This window comes from Alligator mississippiensis, chromosome 15 (assembly GCF_030867095.1).
Source record: "Alligator mississippiensis isolate rAllMis1 chromosome 15, rAllMis1, whole genome shotgun sequence".
Classification (NCBI taxonomy): domain Eukaryota; kingdom Metazoa; phylum Chordata; order Crocodylia; family Alligatoridae; genus Alligator; species Alligator mississippiensis.
In genome coordinates this window covers 6,166,568-6,191,094 of record NC_081838.1, presented here as the reverse complement: position 1 = coordinate 6,191,094, position 24,527 = coordinate 6,166,568, and the positions used below count along the sequence as shown (strand labels likewise).

Here is a 24,527-nt window from a genome sequence, read left to right as displayed (position 1 = left end):
ATTTTGTGACGGTACTATGTGGGGGGGTGAGATTTTGTGAGATTACCATGGGCAGGATGTGGATGTGTGTGATTTTGCGATGGTACTGAGGGGGAGTGAAGGGGTGTGTGTGTGAGGTTTTGTGAGGGTACCGTGCGCAGGGTGTGTATGTGTGTGATGTTGTGGTGGTACTATGCGGAGCTGTGATTTTGTGACAGGACTATGAGGGTGCACGTGTGTGTGAGATGTGAGGGTACCATGGGCAGCGTGTGTGTGTGTGCGCGTGTAATTCGTGACGGCACCATGGGGTAGGTGTGATTTGTGACAGGACGATGAGGTGTGTCTGACAGTTGGTGCCGGCACCACGGGAGGGGGGCGCGCACAACCCGCCAACCGCCCCGAGACCCGACGAAAGAGAGGCAGGGGGCCGCATGACGTCAGAAACGGCCGTTGGGGAGCAGGCGCCCGCTCGCGCCAGCCCCGCCGCGTCACGTGGTTCGCACCTCGCGCCAGCCCGCCATTTTGTGCTTCGAAGCAGGATGCGGCCGGGCCTCATTGCCGCCCCGCTGTTGGGGCTGCTGCTGCTGCTGCAGACGGGCGCCGGCGTCCTGGCGCTGTGGACGGCCAGGAGGGGTAAGCTAGCTGCACCATGCCGCGGGGCGTCGTTCCCGCACTTTGCCTGCGCCCCGCCCCCCGCAGAACTACATCTCCCATGAGCCCCCGCGGGCACGTGGCGGCCGCGCGGTAACGCTGCGCTCCCCCGGGCAGGGTGCGGGGAGCAGCCGCTCGTGGACCAGCTGTCGGGGCCGCGGATCGTGGGCGGCCGGGACGCGCCGCTGGGAGCCTGGCCCTGGCAAGTCAGCCTGCAGGTCTTCCGGCCCGGCCTGGGCTTCCGGCACCTGTGCGGCGGGGCGCTGGTGGCCGAGCGCGTCGTGCTGAGCGCCGCGCACTGCGCGCGGGACCGGCGGTGGGTGTCCTCCACCCCCGAGCACGCCCTGGGCCGAGGTGGGGGGGGGGGGCAGAAACGTCCCTCTCCTTGCCCCGGAGCGCAGCACCGACCCCAGCGCTCTGCTGCGTGCGCAGGTTTTGGGGGAGGATGTGACGTCTCTTATCAGGTCTCCCCCGACCCAGACGAGGCGCTTAAAGTGGCCCTGTGGCGGAGGGTCGCGCCCTTTTGCGGACAGGACTCTCTACGGCCGGCCATCCTTCGCTTCCCCCTCGGCGGCGTGCTGCGGGACAGGCCAGGATCCAGAACAGCGGTTCCCCAACCCCAATCCTGCGGGCTCAGATAAGCTGCGCTTACCTAGGGGGGGAAACACCGCAAACACCATAGCAGGATCGGACCGTGTCAGTCGTGCCTAGTTAACCTTGGCTTTACGCACACTGTATGGAAACGGGAGGCTCCTCCCTGGCTTGCTCCTGTGGCCGTACGACTGAGGGCGAGTAAAACTCACCGGCATCCGAACCCCAAGTCTCCGGGCACGTCGGATGCCCGCCAAAGGATTTGGAAACATCTGAAGCCCCCGGCGGAGGTGGAGGATGTTTGCTGGTAGTAGGACCGCTTATGGTTCTTGAATAATTCACGGATTTGGAATGGATTTGGCTTGGGACAAGAAAAACTTTCCTTAAAAAAAAGAAAATTATGGAAATGGGAGACTCCTCTCTAATTTGGCTGAAGGCAAGCAAAACTCGGAGGCCTCCAGGCTTGGGCCCGCACGTAGGACGCCCGCCAAAAGATCTGGAAGTACCTGTAGCCCCAGGCTGCAAGGTTTGGGGTGGAGGATACTCGCCAGGGCTACATGTGGTTCTTGAATGATTGAAGGGATCCAGAACTAATCTGGCTGATTTGACTTGGGACATGAAAATATGTCCTTAAAAATAAAAGAAAAAAAATGTTATTAGGTACCCAAGCAAATATTGGTCTAGAAGCAAAACTCGTAGCAGAGGTGATCCCTTTTCTAAGACCAATTAGACAGTTCCAAAATTTTTAAGAAGGTGTGGGGTTTTTTGGGGGTTTTTGCAAATATCTAGTTGGTCTAATACAAGATGTCACCTCTGCCACAAGTTTTGATATCTTTTATTAGACCAGCCAAATAGTTGGAAAAATGGTTCTTTGCAGGCTTCCGTGCACAAGCACCCTTCTTCAAGCGTAGGGAATCGGCTGGTCTTTGTTTTCACCCAAGACTACACAAACACCACCAGACTTTCCCTACACCTGAGAAAGGGTGCTTGCGCCCGAAAGCTTACCATTTTTCCAACTGTTTAGCTGGTCTAATAAAAAGATACCGCCTCTACCCAAAGAACCTTGTCTGTCTATGTCCTTAGACCTACACAGCTACAATCAACACCTGCTCGGTAGTCGCTCACTGCAGGTTGCAAAACGATTGATTGCAAACACTGCAGGTTTAGTTCTAGTTCTAATCCCAGCAACTTTTTCATCTTCGTTCTGCTATGTTTTGTAAGACTTTTATTCAACAAAAATCAACAATTTGGGGCTAAACTGTCACCTTTTGCAGGATAGTAATAGCACCCTCCAAAGAGAGTTACCAACAACATCCATGGCTACAGCCTATAGTACTGTTTTCTTCGTGTCTTTTTTTTTTTTAATGTTTGCACATTGACAGTAGTTCATGCAATAACATCTTTACCCTCATGCTCCTGTGGCCATGTATTGACATAACCATGAACCCAAGTATATTAAACAGTATCAGGACCTCGCTGGACTCCAGGATTCTCATCTTGTGACTTCGGTGTATTAACTACTGGTCTATTTAGTTTTATTTTGGCAAGCAGTGGTATTCAACTGTGGTTACAGTCAAAAGATACATCTGTGCTTCATACTCTGGAGAATTTTGCAGACTACCCTTTCTCCATAACAGACCAAAGACGTAACGTTTTGACCAACTTGCACTGACATCAGTAATAGTTTAGTTCTCCCACTGACTTCAGTGGAAATTAAATCAGCCTCTAAAGGACTTTGGTCCTATTGCTGTGTTTAATGAAAAAGCATGCCAATATTTGTTCGGTTACTTGACCCAACTGAGTGCTTAATTTGGTCATCCCCTTAATATTGCTTGTAAATTTGTGCCAAATATGTACTGTGGTATTGTAATATCAAACATAAAGTTGATGAAACAATAAAACATTTTTTTAAATGTACAGTTAAGTAATTAATTTACTTTAGTTGTGGAAAAAAAAAAACAACAATTCTCTTCTAGGGACCCAAGCCAGTGGAGGGCTATGATTGGTGTAAATAACCTTTTTAAACCTGAGAGACATACTGTGAAAAGCAGTGTTGAAGAAATTGTTATCCATCCAGAATTCAAGAAGGAGACTTTTGAAAATGACATTGCATTATTTAAACTAGATAAATCTTTAGGCTACAGTGACTACATTCAGCCCATCTGCTTACCCTTTGCTCACTTTCATGTAAATATTGAAAACCGGACACAATGCTTCATAACTGGTTGGGGCAGTATTTCTGAGAAAGGTAAATATCTGCTGCTTTTAATTGCTTTTTTTTTCTTTTTGCTAATAAGAGGTGATGAGAGAAATCAGCTTCAGGTTATGGCAGTTTATTATCAGTGAAATTATTCATTCAAAGAACATGATTTAATTTTGAGCTTAAAAAGGTACTGTTTTCAAATAATTTTTTTGGCATTTCTTTCTTAGATGCTGTTACCAGGCATGTTTGGGTTTTTTTGGCTTTATCACTAAGAAAATCTTCCTCTTAATTACAGAAATGATAATGGTCCTTTTCCTCCTCCTCCTCTGTTCACCTAAAAAAAGAGGTTATGACAAAGTATCAAAGTTTTATTGCTTGGATAGCATTAGGATTGGGTGCGACTTTTTGAGATAAAGTTGAAATTAAAAAATTAAGAGCTTTTATAACCATGCATTTGAGAGTTCTTAGAGGTATCAGCTCTGCTTACCATAAAAGTTGACTACTTAACATTGCACTTCTATGCTGAAAAGGACTCTAACGTATGTGAAGATAGTAAACATGGAACTTTACAAAGATTGTCTTAGTTTACAAATAAAAAGATGATTTTTTCCCCCACCAAGTCAAGCCTGGCCTGGTATCCTCAGGGCCCTTCCACATGTTCAAACTAAAGCTGGGTAGAAACCAGCTTTAAATTTGTTACACATTTTCAAGCACTCACTTTGTAACTGATTGGCTCTTTATATCTGGAGAGAGATTTTTATGGTAGGACAATTACTTTGTGTGTGTCCCATCTAAATTTATTGTGCAGTTGGACAGTTAATTTTGTAATATATGTAATGTGTAGCAGGGGCCTTAATCGCCTGTAAATGTTTATGCAAGCCAAATTCTGCTCTCAGTTATATCCCTGGAAAGCAATCTAGGGTTTCAGAGGTGCAGCTAAGGGCAGAACATGGCTCGTGTTCTTTATTCAAGGGATAATTGGCTAGAAAACTGCTTTACCTTTGTTTCAGTTTCCCAAAGTTTGCAGTTAGAAAAAGGTTCTTACTGAAACACAGCAAGACTGTAAGACTCCTAAGGCTACTTATTGTCATAAACCCATGGTGGGATAGCTGGTCTCCACAGGCCTCTCTTGCACAAATTGCAGTGGGCACAGCCACAACATTTAGTCACTTCCATGGTGGAAGGGAAGGAGATCCAAGGACAGCTAGGATCAGATGTGCTGACAACCCTCCTGGCTTCTTGGAAATGTTAAGTTAAATACTATCATCATGCAAGCTTCTTCAGTCAAAAAGGCAGAAGTGTAAAATAAGCCTTCCCTCCTGGTTATATACCTTCTTGTTTGCGAGCTTAACTTTAGACACAGTATTAATCTGGTTGAATTCACTGCTCCTACTCACATTCTTAAAGTTAAGCAAGCATCTGAGTGTTTGCGGGCTTGAGGACAAAGTAAAGCCCAAAAGCAGAAAAGAAATGTGCACGGAAGTGTTAGACTCAGAGTAGCGAATGTGGTCTGGCTTTGACATATTTTATGTTCCCTTACAGGTGAAAGCGCACGTATATTACAAGAAGCTGAAGTATATATTATTCCTTCAGATATTTGTAACGGTTTTGATTGGTATGCAGGGATGATTACTGCAAATATGCTTTGTGCTGGTGATGAATCAGGAGGTATAGATAGTTGTCAGGTAAGACCCATTTTCTACTTCTAAAGGTGGTAGCCAAGCCAAGAGGTTATTAATGCAGGGACCTTACTGGGCACATGCCAGCAATCACACCCATCAGAGCCTGAGTGCAGGCCAGGCACACGCTGAGGGCTGTTCTTAGCCGCTTGGTCTGATTTTGTTCAGTACTGGGTGGACATAGCTTGCTCCACAGCAGTGTTCCTTGGCACTGTGCAGAGGAAGAGTAGAGAATCTCCAAGAAATAATGTAGACAGTCTTCCAACCACATCCGTTTTAGCAAATGCATGCTTGCCTTGCCCATCCATGTATCCGGGATATAATTTTTGTTTTTTTCAATCAATAAAAGCTATATACATTACTGATTAGAATTGCTTTGTTTCTTTATTCTGAAATTGGGGAGGGTCTTTTTGTTTTGTTTTGTTATTTCCTTTTTAGGGAGACAGCGGTGGACCGTTAGCATGCTATGATCCTTCTGCCAGCAAATACTACCTGACAGGGATTACAAGTTTTGGGTTTGGCTGTGGCCGGCCTAGGCTTCCTGGAATCTACGTGCGTATGTCTCAGTATGACAGATGGGTAAACACTCATATTTTGCTGGGCAGCAAATCTACAGCTATGAGCATTGCACTGGCCTTGAACTTCTTATGTGTAGGGTGGATATTACTAGAGACTGCCTGAAGAGCATGCTCTTATTTCAGTGTAACAGACATTTCAGTATTTTCTCAAGTTGCCACTTGAACGTTGTCCAGTGGGGCAACTACTCATGTTTTTTTTTTTTTATAAATAACTATCATTAACAAATGTGGATAAATGCTTTTTTCTTTATTAGCACAAGGTGTTTTATCCATCTATTCCACATACATACATGGCCTATAATGAAGCCTTTTACTTTTTGAATTGGTACTAATCATTGTGTGTCATAAGTAAGTGAAGCAAAGCATAAGCAGTAGAGAGATTTTATAGAGTTATATTAGCATATTCTGTGGGCTTCACCTTTAAAAATATGAAAGCCAGTCTATTATAAGGCTATGTATTATGTTGATAAGTAGGCATAAAACAGTAGTTTTTGTCAAAGTAAAGCAGAAAATTATTATTTTGGCCAAATCACAAAATGCATTCCATTCAAGGCTTGAAGGGACATGGTCAACTATACTTTGCTCTGTATTATTGTACCATTTACGTTATTGTTCTATTATTACAATATCTTAGCATCTAGGAAATAAAATGCATTTCACACCAAGATAAGTCCTGATTTAGTTTTGTCTGTAGATAAAATTCCCAAACATGCCAGTAAATTCACACTCTGTGGGAATGTAGTTGCATAGAAATTATTTAGGAAGGAACATTCCCTCCTTTTCAGGTAAATACAACTTACTGTATTTATTTAAAAGTGTGTGTGATTTGTACAATCCGTTCCTACCCGTCACTGAGTTCAGCACAAATATAAGGAGAAATGAACAGTAATCTTTCTACTATAAAATGTGACACTGACCATATAAATAATAAACTGGAGTCAGAAATAATTTTGGTCTTTTTTTTTTTTTTAAACCCAGTCTCTTTTCAGCTCTAGTAATCAGGTGTGGTCAGCATTTACAGGCAAAAAGGGATTTTTAAACTAGCTCATGCTCCCTCTGCTGGATTACTAGCAGCAAAGCATAGAGTGTTTTCTAATTGTAGGTAATGGCAAAGATTCATTTAAAACTGATAGCCCCTTCCTCCACAAGCCACAAAAATCTACACACAGATAGCCAGAAAATTTACTTAGGAATTTCTACTATAATCTTAATTTTAAGGGTATTTTGAACCTGGGACAACAGTTTCCTTTTAACTAGCAATTAATTTTGATTCAATAAACAACAAACATTAGAATTTTATTTCGGGGTCTTTATTACTGAGGTCAATAGTTGCAGCCACCTATATTTCAACAAATATTTACAGTTCATATGAAGTATGTACCTATGTTTGGAGAGAAATGGAGCGATGGTATTCAGTGTTTATTTACATTCCTTTCTGGATACAGTTTTGTAATTATTACCACATATATATATAAGCAAATTGTATGCATGTTGCCAGGTAACTTCCTCCTGACCAAAAAAAAACACTTGCAAGAACAAGCCAGTACAATTGCTTCCATAATAATAAAAAAGGCCTAAGCTCCTGCTTCTTAAAACATTACATCAACGGGATAGTAACTGATTAACGTATTTCTCAACAGCAGCTAGGCAGGATTCTTTGGGTAAATGTGATCTTTTTTATTAGACCAACTAAATAGTTGGTAAAATTGTTCTTTGCAATTTTCTGGGCACAGGCACCCTTCTTCAAAAGATATCACATCTACCCAAAGAACCTTGTCTGCTTATGCCCTTAAACCAACATGACTTCAACCAACAGCCCTCAATTCAGCTCAGTGGTGAAGTGGAGCTAGAATCAGCTGCTAATACAACCTTGCAATTTGTCAGCTTTTTAAAAAAAAATTGCCATAAAGGGATCTTTACAAAAAACAACAGAAAAACAGCAAACAGTCAGGATCCAAATACCATCCAGGAGAACTAGTGAGCTTGGTAAAGCATTAATTCTGATAGTCAAACTCTGCTCACAGATGCACACCTGTCTCCTTTTCAAGTTAATGAAAGTTTTGTGCACCTCCAAGGGCAGAGGTTGCCAGAAGGGTGCTGAATGCCTTCTGAGAAATGCTCGTTATCCTACACTCCCATCGTTCCTAAAGAAAGCATAAGGCAGTTTGCACCTCTTAGCATAGGTTCGTTCCATCATAAATACTGAAAGCCAGCCTTGCAGTTTTTACCAGTGCTGAGCAACAAATGCATTTTAAACGCTTCTTCAAGATTTTTGTACATGATTTGTGAACTCCATTTTGTTTCTAGGAACTGTAGAGGGAACTATGTCCCATGACAGTTGCATTTGCTGAAGTTTATAAAGATAACATGCAAGTCACTACCACAGCTCATGTAGTGCAAAGTTCTGACTTATCTGCAAACAGTCTATGCTGGCTAGGAAGCCAGGTACTACAAACAAACCAAAAAAAATAAGACTGACGACTCAAACAAATGTCGAGTGACCTCATATAAGCAGTACACATGTAGGAAGTAAATTAATCTTTAATTCCACTTGTTTGGGCTAGAACAACGCAGTCAAACACAGCACTGCCTCTTAGTAGTAACACAGTCTGTTGTGCAATTCCAATACATATAACTGGAACCAGAATGCAGTCAAAACTATGGAAAAAATAGTGCATTACCATTCATGCAAAAGCAATGCCTATATACGGTTTTATTTGTACCCAAGAGTCCTGATCACGCTAAATATCCTTTAATTGTTCATTTGAAAAAAAAAAAACCAATAAAAATGATACATACCAAAATTCCTGATAGCATTTTGCATTAAGTTCAAACACATGCAAAGCTTTATTGAGTATGCCAAAAAAACTTAACCTATTTTTTCCAATAAGATTTTTTTAGGATTTATTATTTTTGTAAATTGCCTAGAGATGCATATAAGAGTAATTCAAATATTTCCCACCCCAGAGGATTTAAATTTACTTTGTACTATCCATAAAAATATATGATTGAAAATCTGAGACATAAAATATTCTATTTGTTTACTAAAAGGAGCTGTATAAACAGTAAAAACTGTTAAAATAGGCATATAAATTCAATTTCAGAATTTGTAAAGATTTTAGTTTAACTATAAAATATACCCACCATCTAACTGTTTAATAGACTACTTTGTTACAAAGATACCATTTTTTGTAAAATATCGCCTACCTTACAAAATAAGTTTGGTAATTGTGCACTCTTTTTCAAAATTTATAAGCCCTATATTAGAACCTTATTAACCCCTTTGGTATGTATCGTTAGCTCTTTTTTTTTTTTACTGTTCCTTTTTTGGTGTGTAAACTTTACAACTAAACACAGTAGGATTTCCAAGCAGAATAAGCAATGCATGTTCAGTTGTACATATAAATCAGCACACAATTTATTTTTCAATTATAGAAGCTTATCTCACACAGTAATCAAGAACACAACTATTTAAAAAGCATTTTTCAACAGCTCTGGCTCAGCTGTACCCATTCTACCAAAAACTAGGTTTAAAGTAATTGGATGTGTTTAATACACTTAAGTTGCCAACACCTTAATACTCATGTGCCTTGGACATCTTCCAGGATTAGGCCTGAAAAATAATTTGCATTGCTTTCTGTGAAACCTCCGTTTGAGAAACACAGCAAACATTTCATAAAACAAAAACCCCTAAAGCCCTTTAAACCCTAAGCCCTTTAAACAAACTGCCAGCTGAGACAAGTAAATATAACTTATATTTTTATCAAAGTATTAGTTTCTTTTTATCTTCTACACCTGTAAGTTAGAAGTTACAGGTTGAAATAAAAAATATTTACATACAAATAACTGAAATAAAAGATAAGGATCAGAAAACAATAAGAAATTAAAACATACTGGTTATATATGTTGCTAATCTTGGTAAGCTAATGGGAAGGATTCCATTTACCCACATTTGAATTGTAATAAAATATTGCTGCTGTTACAAAATTGATTTTTTTTTAGTTCAGGAAACTCAAGTCACTTGTCAGGTAAAAATGTGCATGTCGTTTTATTGTAGATATAATCTTGAATGTAATGATATTTCCAGTTGCACCAGCAAGAATTTAGGTTAGGTTTCTTGTTTCCTTTTTTGTATTTTGTCACCATCTTGTAAATAAAATCTTTACAGTCTTTAAGTTGTGAAAGCCTGCTAGAAAAGTTTAAAATTTCTGACCTTTCATGTAGCTTTTTTTTATTTATTTATTTTTTTGTTTTTTAAAAATCGGTATAAAAAATTCCCCTCTGAAATTCAGACAGTCCATAAAAAGTTTTGCCTCCTTTGCTTATACACTCTTATGGCAGTAAAGATCTTTCAAAGTTTTTAGCTCTTCAATTAGAGTTTTGTTTTGATTTTCCAGAACAGCAACTCTGTTTTCCAAGCATTTAACATATTCTTTCTTCTTCCTGCGGCATTCTCGAGCAGCTTCTCTAAAATCAAAGGCAGAAGTTGTCAATTATTTTACATTGAATGTAATTTGTTTTGAGTACCTATTCCACTGGAAGCTACCACACCTGTAGGCAGGCACCAAATCTAACGTTTCATGGTTAAATAAAGAAATTGTGATTGGCTTGAAAGGAAAAAACGTTCTTAGCCTTATCCCCAACTTCAGTGGGACAACATTTGTAACATGTTTTGGTCACAATTTCTAACATTTTCAGAAACGAGGATAAAGAATAATGCATACAAATTTGCTTAAGTGGGATTCATAAGTCCGAACATATAAAAAGCAAGTACTTATATTACAGCTTTCACTAAATAGGTAGTAAATATAAAATCCACTTAATTAAAAAAAAATCATCGCTATATACATAGGTAAACTACGTGAGCACTAAAGTACAAAAAGTACTTCTAAGTAACGTAAACAGACTGAAGAGGGGAAACATTTTTCCCTCATTGCTTAGCACTCTTAGAGGTCAGTCAACTATAACAGGTAAAAATAATTCACTGGCAGAAGTGTGATGTTCAAGGTGACTCAGTGCCCCTGATACCGGAAGTTATGGTTCAGTAGAGCTGTTAAGAATCCACTTTCAGCTAGGCAAGGCGATTGCAAAGCAGTACAAGGGAACTTACACACCTGTTCTTCATCAGCCTTATCTCTCGTTTCAACTGTGGATCATCTGTTTTGGTTGTCTGAGACGTCAGGGTGACAGGAGAGGTCATCACTACAGTCTGAGGGAGGGATGTGGTTGTTGGTGTAGTGCGGATCTGGTATGTCTGCATATCTCCTGATGCAGCTGTTAGAACAGGAGAGTAAGACATTTCGTTGTAGAAGGCTTAGAAAACTACACGTGGATTGGGGGGGCAGTATGTCTAAGCCCTTTGTAGAAGGCATACTCACTCTGCACTACCACCTGGTTGCTGGGTACTAGTATCTGCTGACCATCTGACGTCTGCGCATACTGTAGTATTGTTGTCCCCGGCTGGGGACCACTGGCATTTGTCATTGTTAATGTCTGCAGACCTTGTACACCATCTGTACCTGGACTGGCCAGCTGTAATGCTCCATTGGTGGCAATAGCAACTTCAGTGAGAGGAAAAATATGGTAGATACACAGAATATATTTTTCTTCTGTATCTCTGAGATATGAATACAATGAATCTACAATAAGAATATCCATTTACAACAGAACAGACTATCTTAAGCAATTACCCTCAGGATCTGAAAGCTAATTTTGTGCCAACTTTAAAACGCGCTTTTTTTTTTTTTGACAGATACTGTTGGATTCATACTATGTAATTATAAAAAAAAACCAAACAAATAAAACAAGTGTAATATGATGTTAACATCTTTTGCACTATTAAAACTGATAACTTGAAATAGCCTGGTTTACTTTTCACAGTCACGTGGCTTGTTTGCTGTTTGCATTTCATAGAGCACGAAGATTAAACAGACTCATCAACAACTTTTAGTTGCTTTTACTGGTAAAGCTTGTATATAAGCACAGAGCTGCAGTGTTTGGGCTGCAAACATATATGGGTATGTAGTATTAAAAAACTTTGCATGTCCTTCCCGACTGACAAAGACATCTATGCTGGCCTGGTTTTTCCAAATCTATATTGGGCTCAAATTTCGAACCAAATGTAGAGCTTTTAAGACAGCTTTCACTGCAAACGCATACCCTAAATTAGCTGTGCCCAACTGTACACTATTGCTGGGACAAGAGCCCCAAAAGCTATGGCTAATTTGTATACATTTATATCTAGTAGCTTGTACCCTGTGAAAATTCACCTTAGTAGAGGCAGAGCTTCCTTCTCTCCTCTCCAGTCCTGTCCTCCCTCTGCTACAATCCAAACTCCCTGTTGACTAATTAGATTGTGACATCGGTGGTGAGTGACAACGTGGTTAGCAAGAGAGGTTGATGGTGGAAACAACAAATGTGACTATTATATGTAGACATTTTTATTATAAAAAAAATAAATGCAAAAAACTTACATATTTGCCTGTATTTTCATTTAACCCCTAAAAGATAAAAGACACAGGGCCTGATTTTCAAAAACTGAGTACCTGGCAAAATTTTCTGCTATTTTCAATGGGAACTGTCAAGTGCCAAATATACTTGAAGAATCAGGCTGATTTATTTAGATGTTTACCATGGGAGCTGAGCTCTTCTGAAAATCCATTCCCAACTCTGGGAACTGAGCACAGATATTTTTACTATTTCTTCCCTTGTTCCTAATTTTTAACATGGGTATCAAAACAAAAAGGTTGTGGTATAATACTAACCCAAACTAGCAGCTGACAAGTAAATATTTTCAAAGCTTAGGGTACCGTGACAGATAGTTCACGCTTCCTGTAGAGAAGAAGTACTGAGTATGGAGATTGTTCAACGAAAGGCCAATCAACATAAAAGTAGAGGCACATTCTGTCACTGTTAGCCAGGAATAGTTGCCAAGTGAAGCAAGATTCTTCACTTTAACTTCATATGCTAGCTAAGAGCAGACAAGAGCAACAGGACCCTTGAAATGTCAGATTTGGAAAAAGAAACTTAGACCATGTCCAGAGCTACTGGAAAAGCAACAGCAGAAATGGGGGACACCCATTTTATTTTCCAGCTAGTACCTAAAACCCACTGAAATTTGTCACATTCTGCTAAAATGATGCTGCAACTTTCACACCTTTGACATTTTGTGATTCTAAAGATGTAAATGACCAAGTCCTTGCCCGAAGGGCAGATCCTGGGGTAGTGAGAGGAAAAGTAGGTCTCTTGCAGACTATCTGACCAAGAGAGACAATGTAGATATAGACTGCTTCCTAGAGGCATAGGAAATAGTCTGTTACAATGCTGTAAATAATGCTGAAGTAAGCCTACATTATGCACAAGGCAAGTATGTATACATGCAATCTCTTGTATAAGTACTGTTTTCTTTTCTTTTGTGATTCTTTATCTTGTTTTATTTAGACCAGCTGTGGTCTTCGATGGCCGCTTGGGGAAACATCTTGCAGATCATCCCAAATAGAATGACTTCAAGAAAGGAGGCATATCTGGAACAGCAGTACACTCAGGGTTGTCAGTCACAACAGGTCCGATTAAAGTGGTCCTTTGCCAGAAGGTCCACCACTTGCAAGGAAGATGAGAAAAATCACCTGAGCACCATTGGAGAGAACCAAGTCAAAGGGGATTCTAGTTCCAGAGTGCATATGGAAGGCACTATAGCAAACAGTTATGACCAGTACTAAACAGGTCAGCAAATCATTTTAGAAAGGAGGTGATTAAGCAGGGATTAAAAGCTAGTTTGGCAGTTAAGACATTTAACTTGAGAGTCAAGACATCAGGGTGAAATTCCTGGCTCTTCCATCAACTTCCTCTATGATCTTGGACAAATTATTCCATCTCTCTGCCTCATTTCCTCATCTGTACAACGGATAACAGTCCTTCCTTTTTCTCAAACAAGAATCTTATGATCCAAATAGACAAGCTCCGATGCAGGGTTGGTCTGTCTGCACAAAGGAACAGCACCTAGCACAATGGGGGTCTCTAGCCAGTACAATAATTACAACTGAAACCTGTAATCCAGGGGTGTCAAAAATAAGGCCCATGGACTAGATCCCTATCATGTGGCCCACAGTGTGGTCTAGGGGTCTGAATGGATCCACACAAAGCATGCAGTACATGCTGCACACAGAGTTGGTTGGGGGCACATGCTGCACATAGTGCTGGTGCCAGATCTAGCATGCGAGGGCAACCTATGGGCCCGATCCAGTCAGCAGATCAGGCCTGTGCCACCTGTCTAGCCTGCGGGGCCTCATGGTTTGACACCCCAACTATAATTCATTGTTAACCCTCACATTCACATCCCCTTTTTGTTTCAACTTAGTCTCAAAAATATATTACACATATACATACATACACACAATTATACTTTGAGGAAATGTAACAAGTGTGTGTCTATTAGGTTTATATATCATTTAACATACTGTACTGTCCAGTGCTGGTCTGATAGATGGGTGCAGGAACAGACATAGATGTAACAGTGGAGACACCAGGACTTTCTTCATCTCCCTTTCTATCCCGCGTGTCTTCAGAAGACAGGTCTTTCAAGATTTTTCTATGGGAAAAAAAGTCATTAGCACTGATAGAAAACTCAAGTTTGCAAGCTGGTTGGCAATTTCTCCTCTGAAGAGGAATGAAAAAATTGTTGCAGACAAGTACTTCTCTACTGCTGGCACTTTTATAAAATTGTGCTAAGTGCAGCTGTAATTGAAGACATATCAGCCAACACCGCCTTTACTATAGACACATGCTGCATGCAGCTGATAAAGCACACTGTTACATACAGAAGAAAACTCCTGACCTATGACTGGCTGAAGTAATGTGACAAATCAGTAAATGTCTTGTTACCTCCTCAGACAAAAACTGATTATATGTTGAGATGCATCATTTCTTCAAGTAGAGCGAATGAGAATCAGCTGGATTACATTTGCAAATGGAGGTATACTTTATATGAAAATTCCATGTAAAGAGTTTATAAAAACTCCATTATAGATATGAATAACAAGTATTAATCATTTATTAACTCTATAAATGAAAGGGAGACATGGTAATTTAATATACATTTCAAACCAAATACATACATGCTCATTGGCTGCAGCCAAATTGAGAGAAGCCTACCAGTTGCTTTGGATTAGCCAATCACAAAGTATTCACAAGTCTTTATTTCCAACTAAATTAATGTAAACAGCTACTTTTCTGCATTTTTTTTTTTTTTTTTTTTTTTTTTTAAGATTCAGGTCTGAAATTAGAGGTTTCTGGGTATTTTAGCAAGAGATTCAGACTATACCTACAGATATACTGACTTCATATTTCAATTATCATCAAGCTTTGCTATCCTTCAAGGCAAACACTGGCTTTACATCTGTTAGTATTTACTCTTAGGTCAAGAAATCCTGATATTCAATAGATTTCCACTAATTCTTAGAAGATAACATTGATACAATATTTAAATATATCATCATACTTCAGTAATAATAGTAATCAATAAACAGACAGTCTGAAAAAAGAAACTTGAGGAATGTGAAACAAATATGACAGCTTTTCATTTGGGAGTATCCTCTTGTACCCTCTTCAAGTAATGTCGTCCATATTTAATAGTTTCTCCTCTAAATGTTTGAACTACTTCCGGTACAGATACAAAAAATAATTAAATACAGGCACTGATTTTTTAAAGCAGTTGTATCCATAAGTGCCAATAAGATTTTGAATTACTAACCTCTAAAAAAACCAGTTTGTTTTTTTAACAGATAAGCCCCCGTAATGAATATTTACAATATATTTTAATAACCTGTAGTGAAATGATGTGCTGTAAGCCCAATGCTTGGATGTTTTGAAGTGGCTCATCAACATTTTCCAGCCAGACTTGCTGAAATACAACACGTTCCTGCAGATGTCAGATTTTTCCCCGATTTGTTCTAGCAGTGCAGCTGCATCACTTCAGTAAAGACTGCACTGGAATTTCCATCATAAACATTTTCCAGTGATTTCAAACTTGCCTATTGGAACCTTTCCTGGTATAAAACCCAATTCTGATTCTCACAACACAATGGGTTTGTGTGTGCACTAATCTAATTAAAATTAGTTTGCAATTTTTTGTTGTCAGAATAATGTGAAAAAAACAAGGTGCTTCAATTTTTCTTTTAAACGAATCCCTCTTTTTTGCTCTCTGAATACACAAACTCACCACAGAATTAAAATGCACCAACTAAATCTAACACCACACAAAGATTATATATTACTATATATACCAAAAAACCAGACAAGATGTAGAGACTGAGCCCTGTTCACACTCACTGGGCTATATAAACAATTCAGCAATGTACTTAACCACATATATAAAACTTTAACCTCGTTTTTGGTGCAAGTCACTAAAACTCCCCAGAAGACAATGAATTTTCACGCTTTGCCAGCAGTGAATTTATCTTGAACTATTAGACATAATCATTTTTGCTATCTGCTTTCATTTAAAATTCTGCATTATTGGGAAAAAATAAGAACCAAATTATTTCAATGTAAATATTTTTACGAAGTACTCACCGGTAAGATGGGCGACGGGCTAGGATGCCCCGGGCTTTCTGTGAAGAGCCTATGCTATCTGATGAGTCCTGAGAATCCTCACTCTCTGACAAAGAAGTTACCTAAAAAAAACCCACATCCCATACATTATTGTGATGTATGCTACATGAGAAATAGCCAAGACAGCTTAAATATTTTAATTTTACAAAACCAAAAATATCCACCAAAAAGCACCAGTAAAATGGCAAATATACACGTGCCTATTTTCTGTCTCACATCACGTGTAGAGCAAGTGTGCTGAGTGGCCTATGGTATGTGGTCCAGTTCAAAGAGAGAAGAAACTGAGTTCCTTTCTGGTTATGTTATGGATGCACAAACCTGAAGAGAAGTGTTTTTCCTCAAAACCTGACTACTTTTTAAGGTGATTTACATGTGATAGACTAATCTTCAATACCTGCCTAGTTACGCATTTTTTACATTATTTGAAAAACTTACACATTACAAAAATATTACATTCCTTGACTGCAGCATTTCATTTCTATATATTTTCTGTGTCAGTTTATAACAAAACTGAATAATAAAGACATAACCAACCCCCAAAAACCTGTTGCAAATCTAACATCTAAAACCATACCTAAAGAAGACTGCACTGCATTCAAAAGCTCCTCTAAGTCTATCCAACCACACTGTTGATCCAAGAGCAGATATCACCCACAAAAATCTTTATCTCTTCTCTAAATTGCATCTATGTGAAACAAGAACTACATCAGGAACCCCAGCAGCACTGGAGGAAGATTTCCCATTCTGTTCACCAAACAGAGCCCAAAAGCAATAATCCTGGCAGCAGCTAGTGAATTTTAGGAGTTGGGCCCCCTTCAACAAGGGCTATGTACTCTCCCTTATACAAATCGCCTGAGGAAGGATTGCGAGAGGCACTTCTAATTCAAAAAAATTATTATAGGACAACTAATCACATACTTTGGTCAGTCAGTGAACTTATAATTCCAGTGAACCAAGGAAAATGAACATTTAAAACAGCAGTATCTTAGGAAGTAATAAATATGCAAGAATATTTATAGAGCAATTCAAGCTGATATTTTGTTAATAGTTTTTATCTGTGATCTTTTTTTATTGCATTGGATCCTCCTCCTGTTGGCAAGGTCATTTTTTTCCACTGATGTTCCGTGTTAAATAGAAGCTAACGAAACTTTTACTTGTCTCAGCAAGAGTGCCTAAGACTCGGGGAAAAGTATTTCTCTTTGTTAACTGTCACTGTACAGTCAGCAGAGGAGGGTTTGCTATCAACATTTAAAGAACGCTGCTAACGTACATTTTGTCTCTCAACTAGGTCACAAAGTTCACAAGTCACAACAGGAGAAGGCTTGGGTTCAGTGGTGACTGCTGCGCATTGCCACAGGAAGCGCTGGCACTGAATGGGTAGCAATCATACATAAAGTTGGATGCTAAAATTGTTCTGAGCAAAGCAAGTACATTTCTCTTTCAGGGACTGATCTGACGAATGCAACTGAAGAGGCAAGAAGCACTCAGTATACTACAGAATTACACCGCAATGGCAAATTAATCCATTTTATCAGGATTCTCCCAGCCATTTTATTGCCCACTCTGACCATTTTAATTTGCAAGTTCAGTGCCGATGATGTTCTGAGGGCTCACTGCAGCCAACACTGAGCTGAAGTAGATAACAGACTTAAAATATATAACCCTGAAAAAAGGAAAATGATATTCAACCTTAACTCTAAGGACACCTGTGTTCACTGCAAAGTGCAGAAGTCATTAAATAAGAAAAGTATACCTAAAAATAAAGTGTTTTCAGACCCTGAATTTATAATTTGTCTTCCTTGGTATCCCTTATGCACCAGAATGTTCATCAATACGTCACTGGCTGTGACACCTTGCTGCACTGTGGCTGAGTTTAACTCATTCAGATAAGACTTTCAAGGCTCTTCACAAATGTGTCTATATACATAACAAGTTATGTGCTCTGTTACCTGCATTGTCTGCACCTGGGGTGAATGGATTACAGAAGATGACTGAGCTGTCTGAATGACTCCCTGAACCTGTACTTGTTCTCCAGGAAGCTGAACAACTGTAAGTGGAGTTGGGCCTCTCAGAGACATCTAAAACAAATAAACGATTTAGTAAGAACAGCAGTTGTATTCTCTGAACAGCAACAGAGAAAATGCAGATATACCTGTACTATTTGTTTTAGAAAAGATGAAGGCATCATCAGAACCAAAACTCTCTCTCTCAAAAGAAAAAGAATATACTCATACAGTGGTCTAACTTCCTTTTAAATGCTAGTTTGTTCTCTCAAGTCAAAATGTGAAATTATTGTAGTCATCCTACATGCACATAAATATTTTGCTACCTGCTTGCAATCTGTTCGCTCATGTTCACTACTCACCTATTGCCTCAAATTATATCTAAATTTCTCATTAAAATCTGAACTGCACATAGAAGGTAAACTACAAAACAGCACCAATTTGCAGACAGGAAAGGAAGAGCAGACTTTCTCCAGGAACATTTTTTTTTCTAGATAAAATGGTCCGAAACATGCCATTCACTTTAAATGAGTTCTTAAAATGCTGTTACTGTACTTTAGGAAAAAGCTGTCAAGGACAAAGACAACATTCCCAGTCTTCCACTTATTAGTTTTACTAAAGAAGATTCAATGGGGATATAAGAGATCATTTGTAGACAAAATCTCAAACCAACTGTATTTACTCCACTCCTAAGCCACATGTACATTACTTCTCTGCTTGCAGAGGCAGTGCGGTACACACTTAGGACCCTAAAAGCCACCTACTCTGTTTAAATGCTGGCATCAGGCACAAGCAGAGTGAGAACTAGTGGGCAGGGCTTGTGTCTTAAAAATGATCCTGGGCTCAGCAAGGAGAAAACACAGACATTGCCCAAATGCTTCAAAATAAAAAGTGCTTTAGATGTTCTGTGTGCCCATATCTCTGGTTGATGTTCACGGGAGCTGCAAATGCCCTCTGCATATTGCTGAGCTACCTCAGTGATTGGCTGGGTGAACATTTCTGAATATTTAAAACCTAACAAGAAAAAATGGCTACAAATTTTCAGCACTGAAATGGTATAAGGTACAAGGATATTCATTCTGTGGAGTCTATTGAAAAAAACGACCGGCATGCTTCTCACAATTCTACTTGCTTGTCTTCTTCCTCCCTGAGTATGTAAAGAAAAAAACCCCCCTATCAAACCACTTAGCTTAAAAACAAAAGATTGCTCTTAACCTAATTCTTAAGAAATATTTGCTGTAGCCTGGCCCTTGCTTTACCTGTTGAGCAACGTGAGAGAGGTGAGTTGCCTGTAGTGTTGTACCTTGTACAGTGGTTTGTGGAGGTGTCGCTGAACTGTTACTGCTGCTCTTGTGCACTTCCTCCATATCAACTACAAGAAAATAAATAAGGAATCAATTCAGTTATGGATAAAATATAAGTTGGAAGTTTCAAAGGGAGTGAGGTCCCCTACCTCCATTAACTTTCAATAGGATTGGGATGCTTCGCTCTGTCAAGCTTAACTGAAAGTCCCAGCCATAATTAATACTGCTACTTAATACTTCTACAGCAGCTTCCACCAGAAGATAAGGAAGCACTTTTCATGAAGCCTCACAATCCTCCTTTGACATACTTAGGTGTTTTCCTCCCCTTTTACATATGGGGAAAACAAAAAACAGACATGTTAGCAAGCTGCCCAAACCCACAGACTGAATCAGTGGAAAAGCCAGAATACCACCCCATGATGCTGCCTCTCAGTGCTGTGCTAAGCCTCTGAAGCCTTAACCTTTCTGCAGTTCAACTTTTTCAGGACCAATTCAGATCTATCCATTAAGTGAAAGGAAGATTATGCGCCTACCTTTTAATTCCTTTGCATCTCTGGATGCAAAGCAGCAGAAAGCAGACACTAGATTTTACAATCTATTTATTGAACTATCACTGAAAACTGTCATAAAACATTCAGCATTGTTCTCCAAGTGTAAGAGCATATTCAGTACACAAAATGTAATACTTTTAAGATCATAAAAAAAAATTAACCAGATCTGTATATTCAGAAGTCAAGGGCACCCTCCTCAGATTTTTCACTGTTTATACTTAACCATCCAACATAATTTTAATGTAAAAGCTGTAAATCAGCAGCTTTTGTGTAATGTAAAATGCATATGTTTGGATGGGGTGAGCAGGCAGACTGGATGGAGGCATTAAAAGATGATCTGTAAGCATTACATGTTTTGTCACACAAGGTTTGAAACAGTTGCAAGGGCAGTTGCTATGAGACTGGAAATTACATTTCTCTCTGTGGAAACGTGAGTCATTGATTTTTCCCTACTGAGATCAACCACAGCTCTTGCAGCTTGACGTACACGCAGAGGGTAAAAAGTCAGTAAGTGTGAAGTCTAGAGGCCTGCTCTCGCAATCCTTACTCATCTGGGGAAATTGCACTGAAGTCAACAGAACTCACTTCAGTAAAGTTGCAAGATCAGGCTCGGCAATGAGAAAACTGATGAGAGGGGAACAGTAAGTAAGATGTGTGAAACAGCACCTTCAAAAGAGAAACTAAGAATTGGTCAAATCTGACACCGCTGAGAGACAACTGGAACCTTCCAAAAATGTAAGACAGTTTATAGACACGCAGGCAGCGCCGTGAACCCTTTTTTATTTGAGTCCTAACAAAATGCACAAAACAAGGGGATATGAAAGAAGTGGTAAAAATCAGTTCTACTCTTATAGAACAAAAACATGCAGTTTGCATTTCTGTTCAGCTACACCGTGCCACTTTGCTAATAGGAAACCATCACACTGAAATTGAGTCAAATGCAAAAACACTAAAAGTAATTTCTGGCACTCCAGAAAACCCCAAGTAAATTCCTTTAGTTTTCAAGACATCATTTCTTATTTTGAAACACTCTGTCCTGTTGTTGTATGAATTGCTGCAACACAGACAAACTAACTCTAACTAAACAATTAAATGGAATAAAAACAAAGTCAATCTGAAATGCTCAAGAGTTCACTAAAAAAATATAGCAAGGCGTTTTTGCTCTTGTTGGGTGTTACCTTTGTATTTTTAGCCAGAAAAATGACTTTTAAGTTGACTGTCTCTCTAATTTCAGATAGCACTTAAAAGCGCTTATCTAACAACTGTCAATAATGAAAAGAAACAGCAAACTATTTTAACAAGCAAACAACTATTATTGTGTATTTGATTTGTGGCACTTGCATCCTCCACAGGATAAGGAAGCACAATATACTACCCAGTGACGTGCAACAAATTCTAGAGGTCTCTGCTTTGCTAAAGCAGATTATCTGTCTGGAAAACATATTGCTTTTTGCGGAAGATATTTCTAATAATATTTTTAAAAGACAGCGGTTTCTACCTATTCAGCATTCAGTAAGACCTTTACTCTCAAGGGTGAAAAACAGTTCTAATTAACAACCTCAAGCCACAAGTTTTCAGCCAAAGAATGATTTGCATACTGAGTAGGGAAAATTTACTAGCATTTCAGCTTTTAACACCACAGCCACAACTACTTCCAACAACAATAAAACATTTGTTTGGAGGAAGCCAACTACATAGTTTCGGGATGAAGGAAAAGTTTTTCATGGAACACGGAAAGCTGGAAGTAGGGAATTCGCTGCAGTGATTGGCACTGTCCAGAGGACTGATGCTTAAGACAAATAATTAGTTATTTTTATAATACTGTAGGTAGGGATGACCATTTACAAAAAAAGAAAAAACTTCCTTGAGGATCTTAGTCTAAATGAACCGACTCTGAAATCCAAGCACTGTGCAGAACACATCTGCTCCAAAGAACCAATCTTTCAAACTCATTTCTGCATTATGGTAGGAGTTTTGTTGTGGCCGTGACAGGTTCAGGGTCTATGCAAGAAGCAAGGTTTCTTTGGTAACATCTTTTACTGAACCAACCATATAGTTGGGAAAGATATTAGACAAGCGTTCAGGTACAAAGCGTCCTGCCTGAGGATTCCAACTACTGGATTTTGAAATATCTGAAGAAGCTGATCAATTTTTAAAGATCTCAAAGTTTCTCCCAAGTCAAATCTGCTACTGGTCTTACCAGGATAGTTTTAAATACTGAATGACAACATTAAAAGGGATTCAAGTATGAGTTTTGTATAAATGTACTGCACTAATTTGGTTAATTCTAATGATGTTATACTGCAGACATGAGACGGTTTTAAGGAAAAACATTCCCAAAACCCCAGCAGAAACCTCAACAGGAAAGTCCCTTTTCCACAGGCAAAGGCTGTTAAAGTCTTATACATGTTACTTGAATACTGGATACTTCAGGAGACTGTACATCCAATAGACAGCAACTGGGAAGAAACTCAAATGAAAGCTGACCTACAGCTTCCTGGAAATCTGTGAAAAGCATATGCAATATGAGAAGGAGTCCTGGAAATACAAGCCAGGAAGCTAGCAAAGAATCTTCCTTCAATATGTAACAGATGGGTCTAAGAGCCGTGCTTAGAGCTCAGGCCCCTGGCTCTGACATGTATAAAATAATAAAAATGCCACTACTCAAATCACGCACAGTACTTTTTATCAACAGATCTCAAAAGGAGGTCACTGGCATCATCTCCTTTTTACAGATGGGGAAACAGAGGCAGGGGGGTGACAGGACTTGCCCAAGGCCTCCCAACACACAAGAGGCAGAAACAGGAATAGTACCCAGGTTTCCCAGTCCTGGTCCAGTGCTTAATAATAAGCAACCCTTCCACTCCTTAAAGAAAGACAGTTCCTCTACTGAGGGCATTATGATTTAAGAACAAGAGAAGAGACAGTCGATGGCTGCAATGAAGTGGGGGGAGGAAAGAGAACAAACCCCAGGAAACAATGAAACAACCAGCACCTTTGGGAACATGCTGCAAAAAAAAAAGTGAGCACAAGAACGCTGCAGAAGAGGCAGCACAACAGTTTCCACCCCAAGGACACAGCCAACCTTTGAGCAAAAAGCAGACAGCACGAATCACAACGGAGTACTTTTCCTTATCTCCGAGTAACAGACCAACATTTATGTGGAGGGAGGGTTTCCCACTTGGAGAAACAAGACATAATGCTCTAGCCACAGAGCAACTTTTTAAGGGAGCCCCTGGGTATACCCAGAAGAAGCGATGCCAGAATTTGGATGACGACCCCACAAAAACCTTGTCTCTTGACGATTCGTAAGCCATTTCTAGACCCGGGTCTTTAAGGCTTAGCCACCAAAAAAAAAAAAAGAAAAAGAAAAAAGGATTATATTAAAACGAGCATCCTCACATTTAAAACAGAGCATTGAAAACGGCCCACCTACAAGCGTGGCGCTAGCAACATACGACACAGCTCGCTGGAAAACGAGTCACTTTGTGCATTTACTTGTTGTGTATCGATTAATACCAAGGACATCAAGGAGCTGGGGGACGTCTCCTCACCGCGGGGACGCTCGCCAACTCCTGCAAGACCATTTTTAGGCCGGACGTAAGGACAAACATCTTCACCGTCCGAGCCTGCCCACGGACGCGGTGCAAGCGCCTACTCCGGACACGTCCAAGAAACGTTTGGACGCTCGTCTCGGCGGGATCGCAGACGTCACCGATTTTCGGCTCGACCGACTAGCTCGAGTCCGATCCTTCGCGCCCGGCCGACTTCCTGCCCCTGGGGGACCCGACGGTCTTGCGGCCGCCCGAATGCCTGCGCGATCCGTAATCCCGACAAGAGAGGAGGGACTTTTCCTTTTTTTTTTTTTTTTTTAAGGTCCAAGAAACGAACCAAGCGACGCGACGGCAAACCTGGGAGCGGCGGGCGACGCCGACCTACCGTGTTCCTGACCACGAAGCCGGTGGGCGAGTAAGCCCGGCCTGCTCCTCGTTACAGATTTTCCCACCCAAACTGCACGTGGAGGCGGACGAACCAGATCCCTGGGGCGCTTTACGCCCCGACGCGAAGCGCCCCGGCCCCCTCAGGCCTGGCGGGGCGCAAACACGGCTGCCCCCCGCGCCCGCGCACCGGGGTCTGTGGCGCGACGCCCCCCCACTTCAGGAACCACCCGCACGTGCCCCGGGCCGGGCACAGCGCCGGACAAGGCCGCGGGCGCCCGGGGCGCGGACACGGCGGCTGGTGGGGCCGGCCGAGGCTTACCTCGCGAGCCCCGCGGCCCTGGCGCCGCCTCAGCAGCCCGGCGCCGCCGGCATCGTCCGCGCCGCAGGCCCGGCCGGGACTCCGCGGTGGGCGGGCCGCGACCATCGAGTCCCTCGGAGG

General features: G+C 40.6%; 2 protein-coding genes across 5 annotated transcripts; one reads left to right on the top strand and one right to left on the bottom strand.

Moving 5' to 3' along the window:
• Window positions 1–410: 410 nt before the first annotated feature.
• TMPRSS12 (transmembrane serine protease 12) lies at window positions 411–9,856 on the top strand. Its single transcript, XM_059719045.1, has 5 exons — window positions 411–612; window positions 697–946; window positions 3,198–3,469; window positions 4,967–5,109; window positions 5,542–9,856. The coding sequence occupies exons 1-5, from the start codon at window positions 411–413 to the stop codon at window positions 5,782–5,784; spliced, it is 1,110 nt and encodes a 369-aa protein (XP_059575028.1). The 3' UTR covers window positions 5,785–9,856.
• Window positions 8,205–24,527, bottom strand: ATF1 (activating transcription factor 1). Of its 4 annotated transcripts, none has more exons than XM_019497569.2 (8): window positions 24,408–24,527; window positions 19,596–19,664; window positions 18,239–18,367; window positions 16,251–16,351; window positions 14,138–14,268; window positions 11,060–11,242; window positions 10,796–10,955; window positions 8,205–10,148 (listed from the first exon to the last, which is right to left on the bottom strand). In XM_019497569.2, exons 1-8 carry the CDS (start codon window positions 24,510–24,512, stop codon window positions 10,004–10,006), a joined length of 1,023 nt encoding a protein of 340 aa, XP_019353114.1. In that variant the 5' UTR covers window positions 24,513–24,527; the 3' UTR covers window positions 8,205–10,003. The 4 variants fall into 4 exon arrangements, with proteins under 4 accessions (XP_019353114.1, XP_014458791.1, XP_019353115.1 ...); XM_014603305.3 differs by having other exon boundaries at window positions 19,552–19,664; window positions 24,408–24,518; XM_019497568.2 differs by having other exon boundaries at window positions 10,017–10,148; window positions 10,792–10,955; window positions 19,552–19,664; window positions 24,408–24,520.

What these genes read in the sequence shown, in the direction of transcription:
- ATF1 (XM_019497569.2), bottom strand. Translation starts at nt 24,512, where the DNA reads ATGGTCGCGGCCCGCCCACCGCGGAGTCCCGGCCGGGCCTGCGGCGCG. An exon ending in CCCAGGTGCAGACAATGCAG is followed by an intron (nt 16,352 to 18,238) that starts GTAACAGAGCAC and finishes GGTTTTTTTTAG; the next exon opens with GTAACTTCTTTGTCAGAGAG. An exon ending in GCCCGTCGCCCATCTTACCG is followed by an intron (nt 14,269 to 16,250) that starts GTGAGTACTTCG and finishes TTTTTCCCATAG; the next exon opens with AAAAATCTTGAAAGACCTGT.
- TMPRSS12 (XM_059719045.1), top strand. Translation starts at nt 411, where the DNA reads ATGACGTCAGAAACGGCCGTTGGGGAGCAGGCGCCCGCTCGCGCCAGC. An exon ending in GCTGTGGACGGCCAGGAGGG is followed by an intron (nt 613 to 696) that starts GTAAGCTAGCTG and finishes ATCTCCCATGAG; the next exon opens with CCCCCGCGGGCACGTGGCGG. An exon ending in GGGCAGTATTTCTGAGAAAG is followed by an intron (nt 3,470 to 4,966) that starts GTAAATATCTGC and finishes GTTCCCTTACAG; the next exon opens with GTGAAAGCGCACGTATATTA.